We start from the raw sequence: 26,434 nt of genomic DNA, 5'->3' as shown, positions 1-26,434 counted from the left end.
AATTGCACTCTTACACATACATTAATGCCAAAAATATGCAGATTCGGTAACTGACAACGTTGGCCACAATGGACACATGTTGAAATTCTGGTCTGTAGTGTTGTTTAAAACGAGTGTAGTTTCTGAGAGTGACCAGTATTCGATAGTTACAGTTCAAAGGCATCATTTAAGTGAAGGTCAAAAGTGGTGAATAATTGGTAGAATCGAGGTAGATCAGCACACAAATGGAGGTCACCCAAGATTTGAATCCCTCTCAAAGTGTCATCACAAGAGTTTGAAGACGTTTTCCAAGCAATGGGTCAGTTGATAGACAGCCTGGTCAAGATGACCAAGAGCAACAACTGCATCAGAAGACCGTTTTCTATCATTGTCGGCTTGAAGATATTTGATGTTAGACCTTCAGGCTGTCACATGGAAATGGAATTAGCCATTCTACTGCTGCACAAAGGTTTAAACAGGTTGGACTGTATGTAAGACAACTAATGGTTTGTGTCACACTCACTTCTTCTAGAAGGGACCATTTAAACTGGTGCCGTCGTCATGTTTAATAGAGCCAAGACGACTGAGCCAAGTATTGTTTACTGAGGAGTCCAGATATAGTCTGAACAGTGATTCCACACATGTCTTGATCTGGAAAGAGAAAGAAACATGAAACTTTTCTTCCCTTGTCCATGAAATGCCCGCTTCCGGAATCGTGGTTTAATGATTTGGGGATAAATCACGACAAATGGCTGGACCGAGCTGCATATCTTTTCATGGACAAGGTTATATTATATGAGGTGCATATCTTTTCGTGAACAGGGTTCCTCCTTATATATATATATGCAATGAGGTTCTGTATCTGCTCTGAGATAGGTGGACAAGGTATTGGAACCCTAAATTAGACTGTTTAGAGTTGCTCTAGGCCCAGTGTTTATTGCTAAGAGATGACAATGCTCAGCCTCATCAAGCATATGTGGCGTCACAACACTTGGAAACAAAAAATATCACTCAAATGGATTGGCCACCTTACTCATCCAACTTGAATCTAGTTCAGCATGTGTGGGATGCCTTAGGGTGGCAATATTTCAACATGCCAAATTCCTTCCCAACCCTTAAGGAGCTGAAAAAGAGCACTTTTAGAAGAGTGGCACATGCAATTCCACAAGACTTGATCAATACTCCAGTAAAATTTATGAAATTAGTATGTGAGGTATGTATGTATATATGTTTAAGGTGATCATACATAATATTAAAGAAAAAATCTTTTCATACGAGGTAACTTAACTTTTCCATCATTCTGCAATTGCCATAAGTTTGGTTTTAATTTCAATATTTTGCAAATAATCAAGTACCATTCTAATTTATGTTAACTACTGCTTTTGTACAAATTTCTAATAATAATTTTTCATTAAGTATCAGTTACATTTTATTTCTGTTATTATCCTTTAATTTTGATGGCCAGTGTATAAAAACTCATTCACACTCCTTTACCAGCTCAATTTTTCTTTTAATAACCCTTAGAAATTATACTGTGCTATTTTCTTTCTTAATTTTCAAATGCTGGAATTTTAAAAAATAAATAAATAAATAAAAAAAGGGACACTAACTGATCTGCCTAAATACAGCATTCAAAAGTAACATTACTGTCAAAAATTATGCGACCTAAAAAATGCATTTTTTGGGGGGAAGGGGGTAAACAATCCTGACCATGGGTCTTTCAAGGCAAAAGTTATCAAAAATATCTCACCTATATAATTTAGATGAACAGAATTTCACTATAAAAGTACTAATCTTGAAAAAAAGAAAATTTTTTCACAATATTTGATTAGAGTTAAGTACATCCTCAAATGCAAACATGAAGAAACAATAGTGCAGTGTCCATGTATTGAATGTAAAAGTCAGGACACCACTGGACACATCTAAACTCTGACTATCTCATATATGCAAATTCATATAAAGAGAAAAAGTAATTTAATTTCAAACAATTAAAATGGATGTGCATAATCCGATAAATTTTCCCTAAATTATTACATATTGACAGCATACAGAAATAAAAACTTCAATAATGAATTAATCATACTTCAGTTCTTTAAGTAAAAGGTAACTTCATTTAAATAGCCCAAGAATATTGCTCTACTGATCTGATATGTTCTAAAATGCTAAATGCTTTCATATGTGAAAAAAGATTGCTAGACATCTGGAAGTTTTACATCACAATAGTTATTTTTTTACTGACTCCACAAAAAGACAATTTTAGAGCATTGGATCTGAATAAACAAAAATAATCTTTCTGCACTAACATAGGAAGCCTGAATAGCAAAGAAAAAGAATAGCAGTGCAATTTTCAGTAATTCAAAATCATACATTCCAAAGATATGAAGTATTGAGTCCCTCTTTTATGAAATGATACTCCTCATTTTCCTCATATACCGTGAATTTCTTTAAAATGCAGAACAGATTAAAACTGCCTGTTGCCACCAATATTGTTTCTTTTTAAGTTTATGTATTCAATGGATCTGCACAGGACAAATTTCCGAGTTTTATCGATTAGAAAAAAGAAAACTCTTTAAATGGCTCAATCCACATATCTAAGTATTCAAAGCAACTATTATACAGGAATTTTTAAAATTCTGACCTACAGGTATAATTTTATGGCAAAAATGTCTATCAAAAGTAAATTAATTCCTTTAAAATAAGATATTTATATACTCATGTCTGGGAAAATAAGAACAAATGGTAAACCTATAGACTAATAATGATGTATTTGAGTTTGCTTTAACTAATGTTATGGAACAGAACTTCTACCCTTCTAGAAACTACACAAATGTAAAATTAAAATATAAGCCCTCTTCATAAATTGGGAAAGTGTATATGCATTTAAAATATACTCACCTTCTGTTTTAAAACCAGATGTATCTGATACATCACTCAAATTTGACCCGCTATCACCACCAGCTTCACTATTAACACTCATATGTGATGAAGATAAGCCCGATGGAACCTTAAAAGAATTTACAGTTAGTTTCATATAAAAACAGATCAAACTAAGATTTTTAGTATACACAAAACTAAATGTTACCTCATCGTCATCTTCAGTAACTTCTTCGGTAACCTCTTCAAAAACTTCTGCTTTATGTTCACTAATCAGTTCTCTTAGTGGTCTACTATCACATGCATTACATATGAATGGATGCTTTAAAAAAAAGTATATATATAATGCAAAATAAAGTAAAATAAATAATGCATTTAAAATTCATCTTATATTCAGTTCAGAATTAATATATGCAAAAACAAAACAAAAACAAAAAACAGAAGCACACAAGCAAACTGCAAGAAAAAGTGAGCAATACATGTCTAAACCAAAACTGAAATTAGAAATTCACATCTTTCATTGCATCGTCATCACAGTGTTGATGTCATGAGAGAATTTAATAAATTAGCCTGCTTCTGAATCAATAAAAACATAATTTAAGATTAAAACTTTAAAAATATCTCAGAAAAGCAATTAAAAGTAATCTTTGTCTTTATCAGTTCAACACCCAAAAAAGTGCAAAACCCAGGAAACCACTAGACACATTTAAACTCTGAATATCTTACAGATTCATATTCACACAATTAGCAAAGGTTATTTAATTTCAAACAATTTAAATGAACATTTAATGTACTACATAATTTGGTAAATTTTTGTCGATGAAGACTTTAAGTTCTCGCCAAAGCGCAGTTCCAACGTGCCGGATAGAGCTTCAAAATCTAGCCTTTGGTTTTGTGGAAGACTCTGAAGAATATCCGCTGTGTCTGCTCTCAGAAGCGAGACGACAGGCCTTAGCTTGGGAATCCCATCCATTTGCTTCCGCCACTGTAGAAAAATGTGTCTTACATACTTTCTAGAAGGTCTTCCCAACATACATGGATAGCTTCAGAGAGGGACAAGCAGGCATGGGTAAAAATCTAAAACCATCACTTTCATAGTAACAGCTCCCTGTCATCACTATTTCTTTAAGGCATCAACTTCTTTCACAACCACAGAAACCTTGCCATCAATTTTTTGTTCCATAGCAGAAAGTCTTCTATTGTTCTTTTAAAGAAGAAACTCTTTCTTTAATGTGTCCAACTTTATTTTCAGCAGTATCTACTCTGCCTTCCATAGCCTCAAATTTGTTTTCTATTATACAGGTAATTTCTTTTTTCATTTCTTCTTGACCTGCTTCAATATTTTCTTGAATAGCAATCATCTCTTCTTTAACCGATGAATTCTTGACCAACATCCACCTTTCCTTTAACGGATTCTTGGCCAGCTTTCACCTCCTCTTTGAATGCAGCAAAGGCTGCTACCAACTGCCTTAATGGTTCCTCCATCGCTCTTGTCACTGGCGTTCAATCCTACTTTTGACACCAAAATGTGGTGTATGCATACGAGTTTGTAACAGATTGAATGCATAAGTCTGAAAATAGGTAAATAAATTTATTCTTATCCAAAAGAAATCTATCACAACTCTGGAATTTTCCTCAGAGATATTCATACAAGTGTTCACAATATCATTCAATATAATCAGTAGTTATACTTCAAATTACTAAAAACATTAAATAAAATGCAATGCAAGTGCATGTAAAAAAGAAAGCTAACTCTGATTTCTCAATTCATGTGGAAATAACAACTCGCAACAACAGTAACTAAGCAACTGAACTGAGATACTCTTTCTGGCTTTTTAGTTTTCAACTGGCTGCATGATATCTTTCTAATACTTTCTGCTTCTCATGATTTCTGGAAAGCAAAAAGAGCGTGGAATTACGGTTACAGCTAACATAGTGGTCAATTACATTTATTCAATTTAAATACATATTACCGAGATACACATTTACTCAATGTTAAATGCACGCCTCCCTGTATTTTTACTTAGTTTTTCTGGCATAGTTTTTTTCTTAAAATTTGTCTCGTGCTGCATTGCATGGGGAAATACAATTTTAATTATTATTCTACTAAAATTAACTATTGAAATACAAAATTCATAACAATATTTAATTCTAAAGAATTATGCAATTAAATTTAAAAGAATCATAGAGTTACTTTCAAGTTTGTGTTACTAAAGCCAAAATGAGAGAGGAGAGAAAGCATTATAGATCATTAATTTCTTTTCATACTGACTGACACTAAAAATTATGCCATTTGAAATCTCTCATTAAAGATCAATCAAAATGCAGCTCTATGAAGTAATAAATGAAGATTACCAAACTGACACCGTGAAAAACTGTTCAAGATCATTCAAACCTCTGACCTGTGTTTTCAGGTTTATGGTCAGTCACACCATAATCTCATTATAACAGGTACAGAGACAAAAAAAAAAAAAAAAAAAAAAGAGATAACATTAACCTTAAACACAGTTTTAAAATTCAGTTCTATTAAAAAAAGATTAAGAAGCTTTTCCTTTAACAAATTTTATAAAAATAAAAGTAACTTCAAAATTTAAGAAAGGGTAACAAGAATTAAGGGTTTCCATGACATCTTAAATAAAGAAACAGTAGGAAAATTTTTTAATTTTCTTAATTTACTGAGCAATTAAAATAATAGAATGACTCATTTGTGTGCATCATAAAACACTTATGGCACAAATGATTCTGCAAAAAAAAAAAAAAAAAAAAAAAATCCTATAATGATAAAGAATATGTATTCTTTTATACCAAACAGATAACAAATATTAAATAAGAAAATATCTTCAAATACAAATTCAGCACCATATAATCAATAATCTGAAGTTTGCATTCGCAAAAGACTGCCTATATGTCACGTACTGCTCATCTATTTTACAGCATTTTCAGCAGAGCTAGAAATTCAAATCATGTAACAGATCTGCAACTCTGAGAAACAGAATTCAGGGTTCATACACATTTCTGCACACTGAAATTAAGTACTTTTAAGGACCATTAATGAAAAAAAATTAAGGACCTATGAGCAAATGGGAATTGAATAAATTCAATTCAAAATATCATGTATGCCTGAATTTCACTTTTGTAATACTATGCTAAAAATAAAATAGATCCCTAAGTAGTACGCATTATTACTAAACATGAATTAATTAACATAATGATTAATAAGTTTGAGAATACAATAAACTTTATGCAATTTATCAAGTAGCATTAAATATTTTACACTTATAATAGTTGGACATATTTAAAAGAAGATAAGTGACATTTACATTTTACTAACAGTTAGCCTTATGTTGATCTTTTTATATCTCATTTTGTCACATACTTGGTCAGTTGAGAGGTTTAGTAAATAGCAGGTAGATTTTTATGTCAAACGACATAAGTTAAAATGAGAAGTAAGATCATAATCAGCATGATTCATAACAAAAGAATGAATGTTGTCACCGCTGTTGCTTGTCAAGAGAGAGATCAGCTGAATAGAAAAACCTCAAAGGCCTGATGTAGGCATGGTTGGCAAGTGTTGAAAGTTAGTCAAGCTCTGTTTGATGCAGTTAGTGTCATAGCTTCATGTAGAGTTCCAGGGGTTGTAACCCAGTTAATATATTTTAAGATTCCAATGAGCCATTAAAGCCAGAGATGACAGGTTGTTTTGTATTATTTTAAGTCTTGCTAAAGAATAAGTTTTACTTGAATTTCTACATTTTTATATTTTACCTTAAGCATTAATGAAAGGCAATATAACTTGCTTTAATATGTAGAGATAATTTTTAAAGTAAGCAGTTAGTTATAAATAATTAAATTAGGTAGTTTGATATCCTTAGTCATTATGGATTTACATGACCACTATTAAATTTTATTTTTTAACAATATTTGTTAAAAAAGCCCTATTAAAATCAAAATCTAATAAAATTTCACAGTTCAAAATACATGTAATTTATGACATTGATTCTTAAATGATATTAGGATAAATTACACATTAAAAGCTACAAAACATTTATGTTTTGTAGAATAAACACTCAACAACAACACTCAACACAACAACACTCAACAAAATATTTATTCGTCATTTTAATTTGAAGCCTTTCCAGACATTTTGGCTAGTTTATATCAATTTCCTTCTCTTCAAACATCATTTCTAACAATTAAAGATTTGTCTCAATATGCAAACCAATGCTCTCGTTAGTTTCTGTGTGCTTTATCTCCTAACTTGTCAACCTCACCACAATGTACATATGAGGGTTCACTTCATCAGGGTTGCCACTCAAACAGGAGAATGAAATTCCCTGACTTTTCCAGGTATGTTTCGAGAAAATTCCAGTCTATCCGCATAATGTACACTGGCTGTGCTAAGAGGTAAATTAATTATGGTATTACTTGTACTGTGTAGCAAATTCACTTAATTATTCAATAAATCCAAGAGGACATTTATTCTTAATTATTCTTAGTACACTTTGTTTGATAATTTTGTTTACTTTTCCGCTTAAAAAACTTAATAAAATTTAAGATATATACAAATATAACAACTGTACGTTTTATTTAATTATTACTCATGATTATCCCCAGTTCAACATGAGGCTAGTTCTTATAAATCACAACGCAATGCTAAAAGTTAGGTTAGATTTTAGGTAAATTTAATTTGTGTGAGGTGTATTCTTAAAAGGCACCTTAACACTTGAAAACACAAATATAATTATAATAGGAGTTGTTTTCTTCACTCAAGATTGAGATTAGAATCTGCCCAATCTGGAATAAAATAAGGCTTTTTTTGCAAACATTCTGCAGCTAAACGAAAGAAAGAAATCTATTTAATGATATTTTTTTACTAAATTGAGGTATTTTATATTTATTTCGCAGCATACATAAGGAAAAAATATGTGCATTAAATTTCGTGATGTCATCATACTGCTAGAATTAATTTCAGGATTATGCCAGAGAAAATTTCCTGAAATTTGGAAATATTATTTACTAATGATAAATAAATTTAGAGGGAAGAAGCAACATTAAATGATCTGAATAACATAAAAATAAAGATAATTACTTAAAAATTTAATTAGAATAATCAACGATATTTTAGCGAATATTTACACGGTTATCCTAGATGACATTACATGGTTATCCTAGATGATTGATTACTATTTTTTTATTTTACTGCAAAATGCCAAGGTATTTATTAAAAAGAAAAAAAAATGATTTTGCGGTAAAATCCTAGTACAGTCAAAAGTCGTTAATTCGGACACCCGTGCAAGTGCAGAATACGTTTTCGCGTGCATGTTTTATGTATAATGGACGGTATAAGCTAAAATTATATAAATATCTATTTCAGTTAATGTTGATGATTGCGTTGTTCCTTAATCTTCAAATTGGATGCGGCTTATTATTTTTTGCAGACTTTAAGAGCAATGTTATAAAAGTAAACTTGAACTTTCGATTATGTCAAATAGAATTTCCGATGCTGGAGCTCCCGAAGGATCTACAAAGCGAAAGTATGTTTTGATGTCCATCAAACAAAAAGTGTAATTGCTGCAAAAAATGGATAAAGACATGAAGAAGGTGACAGAGAGGTTAGTGAAAATGAAAAAATTTCGATTGACTAGTTAGTCGGTATTCTCGGCACAGCAATTACGGGACTTAAACAGCGAAACTTTGTAACTGAACAAGAAATTATGTCTGTTTATAGAATTAAAGAGAAAGTATTATCACATAAAACGAAGCAACTTAAACAACTTACATTGAAAGAAATGTTTCATAAAGTAAACAAATAAATATTAAGCCTTTTTTTTTTTTTTTTTTTTTGTAAATTTTCATACCCTTTAGATCATAATTGTTCTTTATTTCATAAATTACGGTTTCATATTTTTAATTTTACAATTTCTGCATGCCATCTTACCAGATTTAAACTGATGATCTATAATCCGGAAAAATCAATAATCCGGAACCGTCGAAGTCCCGACGAGTACGGATTAACGACTTTTGACTGTAATCGATACGATCTTCGCATGATTTTGAAAATTGCCGCCAAGAACAAAATGACCCGTTTACTGCTCATCATTATGTCGCCAAATCCCGCTGTACCATAGATGGAGATTATTCTAACCAAAGAACGTCTGTGTAAAAAGCGGAGGGATAATTTGCCAAGGGATTTGGCGACGGAACCTGGAGGCCAGAATTTCCCTCTCCGCGATGTGTACAGAAAATTGAGAAACACGTGCTAAGAAGAAACGTTCTTTGACAAAAAAGGAAACTATGAAAATCCGTTTTTAAATTATTGTGAAAAATTCAAGAAGAAACGTTTTATCAAAGAACGTTTTTTCTTGGATTTTTCACAATAATTTTAAAAACGGTAGATTCCCCCCCCCAAATAACTGATCCATGAATTAATTTACTTGCGCCAAAAAATATTTTCTTTTCCTTTAAAGAAATTTTAAACGATATTCATTTTATGAACTTGACACCGGTTTCGAGCTTTGCCGACATATATATCGCGCATGCACAGCTGTTTCCCCGCTATGATGGAACGGAGCCACGTCTGTTGTAGAGAGGTTTTCCTTCTTTACAATACATATTTTTTTATTTTAACCTTCATGGTACCATATACTAGGACTAAACCCATTTTGTTTTATACGAGAACAGGTACTTTCTTTAGTTCATGCACTGCACATGCGATTCTCGAGGTTACTGGAAACCAAAAGTTGCGGGAAACTTGCTTTGCCTTTCTAAAAAGACAATCAAATTGGAGCTGCGAAAATTGGCTCTATGCCAGCTGCCCGAATGACACTCACGTGATACACAATTCGCCAAAAAAGTGATCTCTTCCGACGTCGGCGCAAAACTCGCCTTTTTTGGCGAGATCGTTGTATGAAATTCCCTGACTTTTCCAGATTTTGACTAAAACACTTAAATTCCCTGACTTTTCCCCGAATTGTTTGGGCAATTTCCGAATTCCCTGACTGGTTTTCCCGGTAGCGTGGCAAACCTGTTCATCTGGTAACAGTTAAATAGTCCAAATCCTACCTTTGACAGACGTGAAGCAAATTATTGCAGTCTTAAAGTAACTACAAAGTCAGACATACGTTTAAATAAGCCTATTATATATTTATAAAAAGAACTTAGAACATTAGGACATGTTCTTATGCTAACAAAATCAACTGCAGCTGGTGGCGATGTAATTAAACAAGAACAGACAAATTCAAGCTAAAAATGTGGACATCAAAGATTATACAATTTAATTTTAATTTAATCTGGCTCAGTAACTCTATCATATGAGGAAATAGAAATGGGAAATTATAGTAATGGCTGAAATCAAACAATTGGGTAATTTACATAATAATAACTGCACATATCTTTGAAGAATAATTTTCTTTATGTATTCAGTTCCTTTCTTCAACATGTTTCCTTTTCATTTTAGAATTTTTGGATTTAATTAAGGATTTCTGTTATTCTAAAAAACACTAAATGCATTTAGAATGTACAGGAAAAGCAACTAATTTTATTTCTTTAGTAATATGAACATTCAGAAGAAATATGAAATATATATGGTAAAGGTTAGTTACAGAGCTGATATGGCAGAATTTTTAGAATTTAGTGACACACCGAACAACTAAATCTAGAAATGGCAAAACTTTTAGAATTTAGAGCAGGCATTGGAAGCAGAATTTAGAAAGGCATTAAGGCAGCAGAATTTAGAATTTACAGCAATTGCATCAGGTGGGAAAATGTTTAGTGCCAGCTATGTGTATGATGCAGTAAGACATATTAGATGAATCTTTTAAATTTTAAGTTTTCAATTTCTTTATTAATAAAAAAAAATCCTTCTCTATAATGCCTGCCCATGTGATAAGATTAAAAGCATTTTTGATATTTTTCATACTTTTGTCTAGTGAAAAGTAGAGAAACTAAAGGGAAGATAAACATGTTAAGATTCTAGTATCAGAAGTAAAGCATTCAGATATTATGTTTTCATTGTTCTTCCAGATGTTCTCCAAAAAGTAAGAAATTCAATGCAAACTTTCTGTAAAATACATCCATTGCATGTTGATACCATGGAGACATTTTGCATTTTGTCATATATTTCTTGAATCTTCTAGAATCGAGGTTCTATAAATCTTGCCTTCAAATCCTTCTATACTTTCCAAGCTGCAATGTCTAAAATCCTATGGAAAAATTATCCCTACCAATTCTGTAACAGCAAAAAGCCAGAAATATTTTGAAAAAAAAAGGGGGGGAGGGAAAAAGTGCAAAATTAATTTTATAGAGAAAACTGATGTATATTCTGAGAATTTTGAATATTTTGAGACAATTACATGGGAAAAACTCTTACTATGAAAAAATTAAAAAGAAGACATTTTTAATTAATTAATTAGCTAATTTTGCTTTTGCTAAGAGCTGTTTCATAAATTGTGCTTTATAGCATTATACCTTTTTTATTTCCCCGATTCAAAATATTGTATAATAAGTTGCCAAAATGAAACTTTATAATATGACAGCGAAAAATAAAAATGTTTTATTTTAATATTATTTTTTAAATATAATTTCAATATATTACTATTATTTTAATGAAATTTATCAATGTTACGATGTTTAAAAAAATATCATCAAAAAAATTCTCAGATCTAGGAATTAAAAGTTTTCCATAGAAACTGAACTTAAAAAAACGCTATATTTAGAACTGTTTAATAAAAGAATACACATTCCCAAAAGCGAAAAGTTGTTTAAGAGCTCTTTATTAGAAAAAATGAATTTTGAAATGCTTCTTGCTTAGAAACTCGAGTATCCCATCATTTATATTAGAAATAGAAACATATTATAACCCATGAACCATTCAAAAGATATCCATATAGGTGAGTGAACTGGCAAAATATTCCTCCAAAATGCTTATTCACACTCAAAATGGCAGTCGTAAAAACAGAGACAAATTTCAGATGATTAAAATTAAGGACCTTCTGCTGATTTTGGCCAAAATTAAGGACTTTTAAGAACCAAAAATCGATTCCAAAAAATCTAAGGACTTTTAAAGACTCTTACGGACCGTACAAACCCTGAAAATATTATTTAATCTTTACTCATCATAAATTCTGGTAAAATTTTTCATGAAAATAAATTATTGATAATTTCTGATGACATTTTAAGAACATCCATACCTCTAATAATTCTTTTGCAGAAGCCCTCTTTTGTGGATCTTTTATTAGACATTTTGTTAAAAAATCATTAAACTGTTTTGACCTGCAAAACATACATAGCAAAATATAATAATTTTAAAAAAAAGGAGACAAATTTAAAATCATTTTACAACATATAAACATCTGTTTAGCAATACTAAAAATATCTTGCAATTATTCAGTAAAAAATACTATACATTTTATGTCTAGTACAGTAGATAAGCAGTTTATGACAAAGCACACATTGGTTGTCAGCTTTGAAAGGTTACATATGTTGCAGTTAGACAATATATTTGGTTGAACTGTCACATATAAATTTCAACATGTATAGACTTTTTTTCACATAAAAGCTTTTATTTTCATTTCAGCAGCCTTATGAAACTTTGGTTCAAGCAAGGTATTACACAGTTTTTTATGCTACTTTTCCTTTCTCAATTTTCTCTTATATATTAATTTTATTATTTCCTTAATTTATGTACCGTACATACAGTTTAAATGAAAAACTCGGAAATTAAATAACTACATTAACCTCTCCGTCATCCGTAACGCATCTAGCGCGTTCAAGTGAAACTTCCGCAGGACGGCCGTAACGGATCTCAAGCATTCTTCTACATTTTAAAATTTTTAAACGTTTAAAATGCTTTCTAAATGTTTACTTGTTTGAGTTTATATTTTTTGTTCCAATACCTCCTAGAGGGTCGCACTAATCAGGCATTCTATTTCTAATTGAATTTGCCCCCGGGTGTTATGAATATTCGCGCCATTTTACATAAGATAAAAAACAGTGAGAGATGACTTCAACGTCTACTCAGCAGAAAAAGAGAAAAAATGAGGTTGTGATTGGAAAGACAAGAAGGATATACATTTGATGCGTACAGACCATAATAACTCGATGATTTATATTGGAACACGGAAAAGAACTGTAAAAAAACCAATAATTGTAAAAGATTACAACAACAAAATGGGAGGAGTGGACCACCTGGATCAGATGTTATCAAATTATCCTGCAGTTAGAAATAAGCAGAGATATTATTATTTTTCCATTATGCTTTATTTTCTTATAATTTTACTTAATATTCATTAAAATCCATCCACTACATATGGTCATGTATGGAAAGTTATGATGTACAGAGAAGAAAACATTACACACTACGAAAAACAGACGGCCACTGGGGAAAATTTTCGCGGACAGAAGACGACGGCGAAAGGGTTAATTTAAGTTTTGAATTTTATATTTTATTTTATTTCAAAACAATTATTCCTACAATAATTACAGTTCTTAAAATTCTGCCTTTTGATTTGATTATAATACTGCAGTTTCTTATTATTTTCCTGATTACTTTTGTGCTCTCAATTGATTTCTTTTGTGCCATTTTCTTTAATTATTAATCCCTTGAAGTACATCTATTTAATTTGTTTAATAAGATATTTTGTTTTTAAGTTAAGCTTGTTTACCAGACTATTTTGATTAGATTCACACTATGTACTTGTTTCTTTTATTCTAATAATGTAGGAATAAGATCTTTACAGGATGATTAGTTACTTTAAAAGCAAAATTACAGAAACCTGCTGTTTTAATTTTTAGCATTATTGTACTGTTCATCACGCAGTTCATATATATGGTTATTTTGTTACATTTCTTTATGGCACCAATCCCTTTAAAAGACGCTACAAGATATGCAATACTTTTTTTTCTTAGTTTAAATCTTTTGATTATTCTTTTCTCTCATATCCTGATGTTCCAAGCTCTAGCTGTTCCTTAGGAATTTAATCTCATCTGGCAACTGACCAGAAACTAAAACCTGGCATTACTAACTTTCGACATTAACAAGCAATGAAAACGTGCATAAAATGTCTTTATGTTGAAAATCACATACTCCCATCAAAATATCCATTAAAAATGATAATCACCGATTCAAGCAATTATAGTGAATTGTGGCTGATAGCTTAAGAGCCAAATAATGCAACACAATAACCGTAAAGATAGTATTTACAATGAACTTGCTTTGATAACCTACAAATATTCTTGATACCTGATTATTTTCAAAATTATACATACATATATACAAACAAGATAAATTAGTTATTTAGAAATACCATTTAGATGGCTGGCTTAGTGTTGGCGGATCTTGTTTCTGAATTTTGAGCAGCACACGCATAGGAGTCATTTCATGATTAGGTGGATCCATTTCAGCAAGTTCAATTAATGTTATACCTAAACTCCAAATATCAGCCTTATAATCATATGGATTATCTCTGAATGTTTCACATAGAACAACTTCAGGAGCCATCCTAAAAGAATTTGCAATTAATACCATTTACTTTCCATGTATAATTTACTGATACAATACTATAAGTTAAAAAACAAAAAAGAAGAGAGAAAGAGATTATTTCTTATTCTAATTAACATACTGACAACTAATCATGAAAAAGGAAATGAAACTTTCTTACCAATATGGAGTTCCGATAAAAGAATCTCTTTTCTGAAGTGTATGCTTATTTTTTGCAGATACTCCAAAGTCAGCTAAAATAATAAAAAACTGCCTAATCAGATAACAGAATTTTTATTGTAATGAAGCCTTCATATAAAAATAAATCATTTAGTTTTCTTTAGTATGTGGAATCAGAATTTATTATTCTGCCTCCACATCAAACAGCTCGAATACAGTTTGCATTAGCTGAATTACTTAAATATGGGGGAGGCGGGTATTGTTTACACTTTTTTTAAACTGATAAGTTCAATGAATTTTCACAGCGTAGTATACCTCACTGGACTTCAAAGTAATCTTCTTTTGATACATAGCACTTCTGAAAATTTTCATAAAACTATTAAAAACATTTTAAAAGGCATTCTCGATCCATAATGCTTTTAGTTCCCTCATCACAGCAGCTTGGATGCACAAAACATGTATTCTTTCAGTACAGACTCCAGTTTGAAGGCAGAGAAAGAAATGTGGTAAAGCATAATCAAGACTATATGGAGGTTGGTGCAACTTAATAACTCAGCAACTACCATTTGGTGGATTTCTGCAGTGGTTTTTCTTATTTGAAACATAATTTCATAGTTATTCTGTGGCAATGCTCACTACACTAACACGCAAAAAAAGCTACTTGCTCCAAAAAATGTTGAAAAAAGTTCACAGATGCTATCTGCAATATGAAAAACTGCCTCTTGAATGCCAATGAAAGAACACAGTTTCCATTATTTAATTAAGGAGTAATTCCCATAACTTTATGATTTTGTAGATTTTACATATTATTTTAAAACAAATCTTACATGGAAAATTTTAAATCATTTTCTATAAACCTATTCCAGATGGTCCAATACGTTGTCTGTTACTAAAAAATAAAAAGTATGAACACAGAAAGAATTGAGCCACAATTACGAAACTCGGCGATAGTATAGTGTTCAAGTAGATAAACAAATGATCAAAAAACTGTGACAAAAAAAGTATTTTATTTATGAGTAGCACTACAAAGAATGTGAAAATCAGTAGGTGGCAAAGCTACCCCTGGCACCTTATACAAGCCGATATTTGGTTGGGTATGGAATCCTATTAAGTTTTCTGTGCCACAAATGAAGCAACTGGCCAGCGAATTGGCGTATTTGTACACGGCTGAATCTGCCTGCCTAACAATCTTACACGGAAAATTTAATACTTGACATGATTGGTTGCAATGTGTCATCGCAGTGATTTTGATTTCTCAGCGCTTATTTCTGCATTGGATGTCAGGTGTGAAGTACATTCCCTACTTTGGGATGTATTCCATAAATTGGTTGCCTGTGATAAGATTAATCTGAAGTTCCTGTACAGTTTGGAATGAATGAGGAAAAAGGATTAATTGACTGGTGTTTGAATGAAGATTTAAATGGCTTCGTTCAGTTTTCAGCAAGTTAGAAATACCACTGATAGTCCGGCAGTATGGAGGATATTTTTGATTTTTACTTTTGTGAATTTATGTGGCCACGGCAGTATATAGATTCTAGTTTAGATAATTTTAAATAATTTTTGGATGCTGTTAAGGAATTCTGTGTGTCACACATACCAAAGAAACAGAAATTTTTAAATAAGGTAAGTCAATATTTCCTTTTCTGTACTGAGGAGATTAGATAACATGTATTTCCATTCTTATGTTATTTCCTTGTTTGATTTAAAATGCAGTTTATTGAAATTGCATATTTTTTGTTTTAATTATGTTTTGGATGCCATTTTACTGGAGAGAGTATTGACATAAACGAGAATGGTGATAAAAAATTGCCTGAATTATACTTTTACTAAGATATCATGTCCATTGATAAACACTTTTCTGGTGACATGGATCTATAACTTTGAAAATAACCAGCTGCTTGCTATTTTTTAGATGGTCGGCCCAAAATTTTAATTATGTTTTTAATGCAAGAAAAATACCGCAATAAAAATTAACTTAAAAATCCATGTTCATAAAAACCACAGACAGCTCATCGAGAATCAATCAGGGTTGCACCAAAAGAAAGTGCAGATGAAATGAGGGTGCTGTTACATCATGCTTATCCATAATTAGCACTAAACTGCACTGTTTAGCAACACAGTTGTTTCACAGTTGATGAGATAATATATAAGTACCAAACTTTTCTATCATTGTTAAAATGTAACCACCATTAAAGCTTGGAACTTATACAAAATTTCATGAAACAAACAGAGCTTTTCAAACATTCCTAAACTGCATTTTCAGGAATCTTTAAATTATTTCCATGCATCTCAATATTAAAGATGCAATTCTTCATTATGCTGCATAATTTTATTTGGAACATCTTTAACATACTTTTTGACTTAATTCAACTAATTTAAATTTACAAGCTGATATTTACATTAAATCTATAACATTACAAACAATAATTAAATATATATTTAGAGAAATAATTAACAGTAAGAAATATTTAGATTATTTTGTAACGCTCATTTACGCAGATATTCTTACCTAATTTGACGCCTCCATCCAATGTCAGAAGTATATTGCCAGCTTTTAGATCACGGTGAATAATTCGGTTTTCATGTAGAAATTGAAGACCTTCGCAAACTTCCCGGCAAAGGTACCGAATTTGAGGTTCTGTCAAAGGTTTTTCTAGATCTACCATAATTGTGTCCACTGCACCTCCTTCACAAAATTCAATCAAAATCTAAAAATAAATAAATATTAAATTAAAAAATATTTAAAATATAAATAATAACTAAAAGAACACTTCTTAAATACAATAACTCATAACACCAGTTTACAATATATGCATGATATAACATCATCAGAGGCACTTCACAGCCTTGCTTGCCAACTTTTAAAAACATGTTTCATATATTCCAGCAGCTTCATTTTTGGTGATCTGGGAAATTAGTATGAACAGCATCCCATATAAACAAAGCATTCATAATTCAAAGTGAAATGTATCTTTATTTGTTGCTTGTGAAAACAACGATCACCCAAGGCCTATGCAAGTATATTTTTTTAAATATATGCTAACTTATTCTCTCATGGCCTAGCAATGCTCTAGATAGCAGATTTTATATTAAGATATTTCAAGAACTGTAGGATGGCCTTACTGCCACATAGATTTGTGATAGGCTGGCTGATATATATAAAGTTTCAAAAGTAGAGTAAAACCGACATGTTAATTTTTAATAAAACTTTAATTTTGATAATACTGCAATAATAATAGATCAAGCAAAATAATAAACTGGGTCAAATAAGAAATTTAAGGAAAAGCATAACTAGCAGTGTTAATTGAGCTTAAATTAAACAGAACGTTATTTTACCTACTACGTAAACAAAACGAAACCAGTATATGCAACATGGGACCATGATAATTAGCTGAAAGGACATTTACTGACACATCCAACAGCATTTAGCCAATATATACATTTAGCTCACAATATATTTAGTTGAAACATGCACATTTAGACAAAAACCTGCAGCATTGGTTTATTAAAATTGGTCCAGATTAATCCAAAATCTATTTAATTTTTCTATCAATTATCGGATTTTCCTTAAGTTCAACTTTATCAATAAAATTCATTGCTCAATTCTTAACGATTTAATCTCTGATTTTAGTTCTTGAAGAATTTTAACATACACATTGTGTTTTGACATATATTATCCAAATTGAAAGAGCATTGAAATTTCTTTGTATAGAGCATGAATTATATGATCAAAAAGAAGTAATAAACAAATTTTTGATAGTTAATAAATACTGAACACTTAATCATAACTTTGACTCTAGATCTGCAAAAATTATCTGTAAAACGTCTTCGGTTAGTAAAATGGATTTCTACGACTCCCTACAAAAATCATTTCACATTAAAAAATTTTTTCCATGATTTAATAAAATCAGTTTTCTACATTAGCTCATTGCATTGCCTTGCTAAATTCTAACATGTTAGCTTTTTCACATTTCATTACTATTTTCCACAACAGATCATGCCACCTCTGTTACTACTTTGTTCCACCCATTATTTTCCATATAAAATCACTTCCCTGTGCTAAATTTTTCATTCTCCCTACTGAAACAGAGACTATGTCTGATCACTCTCAACACGATTTCAAAATCTATGCTAACCTAAGGTTGCTTTTCAGTCTAATTTTAAAATCTATATTTTGTATAGCATTAAATAAAGAGAAAAATATGGGACTTTGTCCATAAACCTTCTCATTGCATACTCTGGAAAAGGCCTTTTGTCTGATAAATATGGTCAAATTTTACTAAAACATACCATGCATGCTATCAGCTAAAGATGTTGTTTAGTCCTATCAGCTAAGTGCCTATGTTCTGGTACAATGTTCAACTTCAAATAAACTAGTGTTTGGGTTTCACTTATTGTGTGCAGGACTCAATAGGATACAAAAATGCTGCACCCCCCCAACAACCATTTGAGAGCCAAAAATGAAAATGCATTCACTACCCCAGCAAATGTTTAAAGATGAAGTATACTGGATGATTCAGTATTATCATAGATAATGATATTTTCTGGGGAGTACTCAGCTAGTAAGAACAAAAGTCCATTTATAATTTGCTTTTGCTTGAGTATTATATTACCTGTTCCTACAATGTGAAAACAGGAAAAATTTTCAAAACAAATGTTTTTGACATAGTCGTACCTAGGGTTTTCAGCGCCCAGGGACAACTGAAGATTTCGCACTCCCTACTGCTTGCCAAGGATGGAAAACATTTAATTCTAAAATGTCGTAACATCAGTTTGGTGCCCCTTGGATTCTGCGCCCGGGGACAGATGCCCCCCTCTAGCTACGCCCCTGGTTTTTGATGATCTAAATCCAGAGTGATCTGTTCAGATTTTATACTGTAATAGTTTCCAATGTTGTATAACACATCTGGATTTTTTAATTTTAAAAGACAGCACAATCATAAAAAAGTCAGATATCTACACAAACTCTACTCTCATAAATAAATAAAGACTACAGAAGTTTGAGTCAGAAAACATAAGGGTAATAAAATATGTAAAAAAAAAATATTTCATGGTAAGTCAAAGAAAACTACAAGATGCAGAAAGTTATTGAAAATACAATGCCAAATACTATCCCTTTACTAAAATATTAAAAAAGTTTGCTAATAAATGTTAAAAGTATTAAAAAGTATTTTATTCAGTAAATGCAAATTTAATTAAAAATATTACACAATACAGTTTTTTTTTTTTTTTTTCTAATTTACATACAAAAGAAAGGCATCAATCTTTTCCTTTCGTAATTTTTAACATTTACAGTTAATTAACATTTTATTTCAAAGCTAAAAGAAATTTTTTAATAAATTATAACAAGAATCTTACCCATAGTTTTCCTTCACAAAAAAATGCTTCTAGAAGTTCTACAATATTCTTATGTTTGCACTCTGATAATATATCAATTTCAACAGTAAAATCTTCCAAATCATCTTCTCCTTTCAATTCACAAATTTTAGCTGCAGCTAATTTTCCATTTTCTTTATTCCTAGCCTAATAAAAAAGAGGTTTTATTAAAGTTACACATATTTTATATTATAAATGCCAAAATAATTTAAATAAAATTCATACACATTAATAAAAGAAGCATTTAAATTGTCACAATATATTTACTAAATTTTATATAAATGCATAATTTTTTTAATTCAATTGACATTTTTTGGCCTAAAAAGAAAAAAAAAAAAACTTTGCTATATCTTTATATTATACAGCAATATTAAAAATTCTAAATTATGTAAAAAAAAAATAACACCTTGATAATTAAAACTACACTGCTGCCATTGAAATTTCTACACTATAAAAGAAAGCAGTTAATAAAATCATAGTGGCTGAAAAGTGGAAACATAATGAACAATTGTCTGTCTGTCAATATTATGCTGTACATATAGATATTAATTATTTGTTGCTTGCAGTGCATATTATGCAGAGCTTAAAAAGAAATAAAGATTACACTTTTTGTTATGTACTCCAGAGTAAATCCCATGCTTGCAAGGAACACGAGTTATGGTTAATTGTTTTCCGAGTTTGAAAAATATAAAACAAGGTAGTAAACATAAAGAATGTAACAGGACTGGTAACAGCATGGATTCATATATCGCGAACTGGACAGGAAGTTTGAGATTATATGAATATATGTTTCGTTTAAAATGAGATATTTACCTTGTCAGAAACATCTTATATTTTCAAAATTAATTTTTCACATATATGTGTTTTGAAAGTAAATAACATGCTTATTTGAGTATTGAAGTATATTGTATATCATTACAGCACATTCCTCTTTTAAACATATATAAATATTCGGTCTACCAGAAAGTTCTGTTCATTTATTAAATGAACACAGAAAGTTTTAACACAGAAGTATGCCACTGTATTTTATACGAATTTCAACAAGGAAGAAATGCTACAGAAGCACGTAGAAATTTATTGAAAATGTTTGATGAAGGTACAGTTTCTGATAGGATATGCAGAAGATGGTTAAAAAAATTGGAAACAGATGATTTCGACCTTTCTGATAAGCCACGTTCTGGGTGACTACCTTTGATCGAAGACGATGTTGTTAAGACCATGTTGCAGCAAGATCCTTTTCTGACAACATCAAAGATTGCAGAAAGGCTTAATTCAGCTCAATAAACCATTTTGGACCATATTCAGATGATAAGATTGTCATGGAAATATTCAACATGGGTGTTATTAAGTCAGAAGAATTTGGATAATCGAGTCGTCATATGCACATCTCTGCTTGCTCGGAATAAAATCAAGCCCTTCTTGAACCGGGTGAAATTGGGGATGAAAAGTGGATTACCTGTGAAAACATCACACGGAAAAGGGCATATTGTGAACCTGGCAAACTTAGCCCTTCAAACTCTAAACCAAATTTGACTATGAATAAGAGAATGTTGTGTATATGGTGGAACACTCGAGGACCAATACATTACAAGCTTTTAAAACCTAACGAAAAGCTCAATTCGGAGAAGTATTGTCAGCAACTGGATAATTTAAAGACAGCAGTCTAAGGCCGGCGATGTTCAATAGAAAGGATAACATACAGCATCATGATAATGCCAGACCACATGCTGCTGCTTTGGGGACTCATCAAAAAATTTCAGAACTAGGCTGGGAAATTCTGTCTCATCCACCATATTCACCCACCAAATATCACTTGTTTTTGTCCTTACAAATTTTTTGAAGAGCAAAAAATTCAAAAAAGAAAATATCAAACAAGTACTGGTTCAATTTTTTGCATCAAAAGATATATTTTTCAAAAATGGGATATACAAATTGCCTTCACGCTGGCAAGAAATCATTAATAATATTGGAAATTATATTATTTAACCCTTTCGCCGTCCTCTCCTGACCACGAAAATTTCTCCCCAGCGGCCGTCTGTTTTTCGTAACGTGTAATGTTGTTTTCTCTGTACATCGTAACTATCCATACATAACTTTCGTAGTGGATGAATGTCAATGAATATTAAGTAAAATTATATAGAAATAAAGCATAATGGAAAAATAATATCTCTGCTTATTTCTAACAGCAGGATAATTTGATAACATCTGTTCCAAGCAGTTCACTCCTCCCATTTTATTGTTGTAATCTTTTACAATTACTGTTTTTTTACAGTTATTTTCCGTGTTCCAACATCATTCATTGAGTTATTATGGACTGTACTCATCAAACGTACATCCTTCTTGTCTTTCCAATTCACAACCTCATTTTTTTCTCTTTTTCTGCTGCATAGACGTTGAAGCCATCTCTCACTGTCTTGTATCTTAGGTAAAATGGCATGAATATTCATAAAACCTGGGGCAAATTCAATTAGAAATAGAATGCCTGATTAGTGCTGCCCTCTAAGAGGTATTAGAGCAAACAAAAATAGAAACTCAAACAAGTAAACTTTTAGAAAGCGTTTTAAACGTTTAAAAACGTAGAAGAATGCTTGTGGCGCGTTACGGCCACCCTGCGGAAGTTTCACTTGAACGCGCTAGAGGCGTTACGGACGACGAAGAGGTTAATGAAGTTTATTGATGGTAAGAAAAATTTGCATTTTGTTTTATTCCAAAAATGGGCAGAACTTTCCAGTAAACCAAAAATAAATATATAGATATATATATAATATGAAGGTCATCTAGAAAACAAAGACTTTTTAGTTATGCAAAAATGAAAAATACAATATTTACTGGAAAAGGAAAAATTGTTATATACTTGAAGCTTCCTTCATCTTTGTACATAATCACTTCCTACATTTAAACATTTGTTGTATCTGGTCATGAGCTTCAAAATTCCCATGTTATACTTTTCTGCTGCCAGTTCATTAAGCCAGCTGGTGACTGCTCTCTCCAACTGTTCATCACCTCCAACATGTTTATCACCCAAAAACTGTTTCAGCTTAGAGAAGAGGTGGAAATCACTAGAAGTAAGGTCCAGATTATAGGATAGATGTTCAAAATTTCCCATCCATATTTAACCAGTAGTTCTTGAGCTGCAGCAGCAGTGCGAAGGTAGGCAATGCCATGATGAAGCACTATTCCTGCAGAAAGCATTTTTCAACTCCTGTTTTGGATGGCTCGTCGCAGTTCCTTTGGAGTCTCACAATAACAATTTGCTCTGATCGTAACTGTCCATCAATTATTTGCATTGTCCGTAATCTTCTGAAATGAAATCCACCAAAAGAACACCTTTACAATCCAGAAAGATGGATGCCATGACATGTGGAGAGAGTGTTTCAATTTTCTCGAATGTTTGGGTGATGTGGGATGATGCCACTCAAATGATTGGTGCTTGGCTATCTGGAGTGATGCAAGACACCCAGGTGTCATCACCATTCGCAATCTGATCAAGAAAGGCATCTCCATCTGTGCGACACTACGTCAAGAATGTCAATGTTAAGCTATTTTCCAAGTTTTGTGTTGGTCACTCAGTTGCTGCAGAACCCAGCATGCAGAAATCTTGTTGTAGCCAAGAAATTGCAACATAATATCAACAAGCAAACAACAAGAAATGTCTGGAAACACAATGTGCAATTTGTCGGGAGCTACGCACTTGTCTTGCAAGATTCTGTTGTTCACTTCAGCCTTCAAGTCTGATAGCAGAAGAGCAACTTTGGAATTCAGAAGCTCATGAATAGATATGATCAAACGCTTAAGTGGAGGTGGTGATTATGTAGAGAAGTGAAGGAAGTTTCAGATATGCAACAGGATTGTGTTTTTAAATAAATATTGCATTTTGTATAACTAAACAGTCTTTATTTTCTGGATGACCGTCCCATATTAGGTTTCTTGTGTTTTTTTATACAAACAGATATCAATTTTAATACAGATTCCAATAAAAATTAATAATGCGAAATTCAGAAAAAATAAAATTTTTAATATCAATAATGAGTTTTAAATTTCAACCTGTGGTGATATTAAAGTTTCTATGTATCAGTTATTCCTTTGAAACTGTTTACAACAGTTTATAATGGTTGAAGATATTTTGCATAAATCAGATAAGTGGACAAAAGATGAACAAGATGAGTATCCACCAACACCTTATATCATGTGTCCAAATGCTAGGTTAGTACGATGATTAAAAAAGAAAGCTTTTTTATAAGTCATTTCTCTCAGTGATTTCACACATGGATAGGGTTACCAGGATGCAAACAGCAAAAGCAGGACTCGTTGATCTTTACATTATGGTAACTTGGCGTTTTTTTGGCGAAAATTTGGCGACCAACTCTCCTACAGCAACCCTCTATTTTTTTCCCCGCCGCCATTTTGTCTTCACGAAGTAAAGACATGTTTCTTTTCTTTTTATCTACTGAACACTTCTTCCAACAATCTACTAGCCGAATTACACTTATGCTAGAAATTTTATCTAACAAAACTGCTTAATCATGACAAATATTCACTGCAAAATTGGGAAAAAGTGCACAATACCATACTCCTTACGCGTTTTTCAAAATAACACATACACATAAACCATGTACACGCCGACTTATTTTTACTTAAAAAAACATCCCAGAATTGCACAAAAATGGCATTGCGCACACTCTTCACTATATCCATGTACACTGCTTTTTTCTCATAAATTAGAAAAATTTCACGAAAATACATGACAATTTTCTCAATCTTTAAACCCGGTAAAAAGAACATATATGAAATTACCTGATCGCGAAAAAGTATTTACCCTTTCCAAATATAAACATTTCCACATATAAAATAAATAAAATATCCAAAAACTTTTACTTCTAAATCATCTATTACATTATACACGTCACCAACGAATTCATACCGCAAGCATTACAAATACTTAGTGTCAGATATTTAAATTATTTCCATGCATGTTTACTTCAACTTAAACGTATACCAAATTCCTACAAACATAAAACTCACAAAATAACTATCATTTAATTAAAATATCACTAAACCATGTACACGCCGACTTATTTTTACTTAAAAAAAATCCCAGAATTTCACAAAAATGGCATTGCGCACACTCTTCACTATATCCATGTACACTGCTTTTTTCTCATAAATTAGAAAAATTTCACGAAAATACATGACAATTTTCTCAATCTTTAAACCCGGTAAAAAGAACATATATGAAATTACCTGATCGCGAAAAAGTATTTACCCTTTCCAAATATGAACATTTCCACATATAAAATAAATAAAATATCCAAAAACTTTTAGCTCTAAATCATCTATTATACTATAAACATCACCAACGAATTCATACTGCAACCATTACAAATACTTAGTGTCAGATATTTAAATTATTTCCATGCATGTTTACTTCAACTTAAACGTATACCAAATTCCTACAAACATAAAACTCACAAAATAACTATCATTTAATTAAAATATCACTAAACCATGTACACGCCGACTTATTTTTACTTAAAAAAAATCCCAGAATTTCACAAAAATGGCATTGCGCACACTCTTCACTATATCCATGTACACTGCTTTTTTCTCATAAATTAGAAAAATTTCACGAAAATACATGACAATTTTCTCAATCTTTAAACCCGGTAAAAAGAACATATATGAAATTACCTGATCGCGAAAAAGTATTTACCCTTTCCAAATATGAACATTTCCACATATAAAATAAATAAAATATCCAAAAACTTTTAGCTCTAAATCATCTATTATACTATAAACATCACCAACGAATTCATACTGCAACCATTACAAATACTTAGTGTCAGATATTTAAATTATTTCCATGCACGTTTACTTCAACTAAAACGTATACCAAATTCGTACAAACATAAAATTCACAAAATAACTATCATTTAATTAAAATATAATTAAATTCAAAAACACTACTTAAAATATAAATGAGCACATACATTAAATTAATAAAAATTACCTTACAATCCTAATTACTTTAAACTAAATCATTGCTAATAACAGTTTTCCCAATAATACCAAATTCCTTTACTTCCACCTTACATTTAGAACAACGCATAAAAATAATATCCTCAAATAATTAAAAATACTAACTTACCTAATCTTCTTCAGAATCTTGATTACATGTCCGATAAACTTTTCTTCTTTCTGTTTCAGGATCTTTAAAATCATACTTATATTTCACAGCAAGGTACCAGGTAAAATAAATAACTTAATAAAACATCTTTATTTCTATCTCGCACAACCTTAAACAAACATTTATTACTACCCTTTTTGGTTGATCTTTACAATATGGTAACTGGTAGTTTGGCGACATTTTGGAGGCGATAAAGGTTACTACCTAGGACTTTGGTAATAATGTGAGCAGTACTCAGTTCCGATTACGCATTATTTTGTGTGAGGGAAATGAGAGATCATGGGATATGTCATGTGATATTAATGGACGAATTACGGTTCTTTAATCGGAAAAAGGGGGAAATCGGGAAAAAATCTGGAAATTTT

At 31.3% G+C, this 26,434-nt stretch overlaps 1 protein-coding gene across 3 annotated transcripts in view; it reads right to left on the bottom strand.

Annotated features, from left to right (window-relative positions):
* The window catches only part of LOC118189567 (serine/threonine-protein kinase 10-like), a 132,047-nt gene that overhangs the window by 96,387 nt on the left and 9,226 nt on the right, over window positions 1-26,434 (bottom strand). For all 3 annotated transcript variants that reach the window (XM_085811483.1, XM_085811482.1, XM_085811484.1), the window contains exons 2-8: window positions 19,868-20,032; window positions 17,019-17,217; window positions 14,511-14,583; window positions 14,157-14,351; window positions 12,042-12,123; window positions 3,062-3,175; window positions 2,875-2,983 (exon numbers count right to left, since the gene is read on the bottom strand). In XM_085811483.1, coding sequence (XP_085667609.1) covers window positions 2,875-2,983; window positions 3,062-3,175; window positions 12,042-12,123; window positions 14,157-14,351; window positions 14,511-14,583; window positions 17,019-17,217; window positions 19,868-20,032 — 937 coding nt within the window. The remainder of the gene's footprint in view (window positions 1-2,874; window positions 2,984-3,061; window positions 3,176-12,041; window positions 12,124-14,156; window positions 14,352-14,510; window positions 14,584-17,018; window positions 17,218-19,867; window positions 20,033-26,434) is intronic.

The sequence above is a fragment of the Stegodyphus dumicola genome, chromosome 2 (assembly GCF_044657685.1).
Source record: "Stegodyphus dumicola isolate Sdum_Otavi_A_Nest chromosome 2, ASM4465768v1".
In the NCBI taxonomy this organism is placed as follows: domain Eukaryota; kingdom Metazoa; phylum Arthropoda; class Arachnida; order Araneae; family Eresidae; genus Stegodyphus; species Stegodyphus dumicola.
The sequence above is the reverse complement of the archived record's forward strand: the minus strand, read 5'-3'. Positions and strand labels throughout refer to the sequence as shown.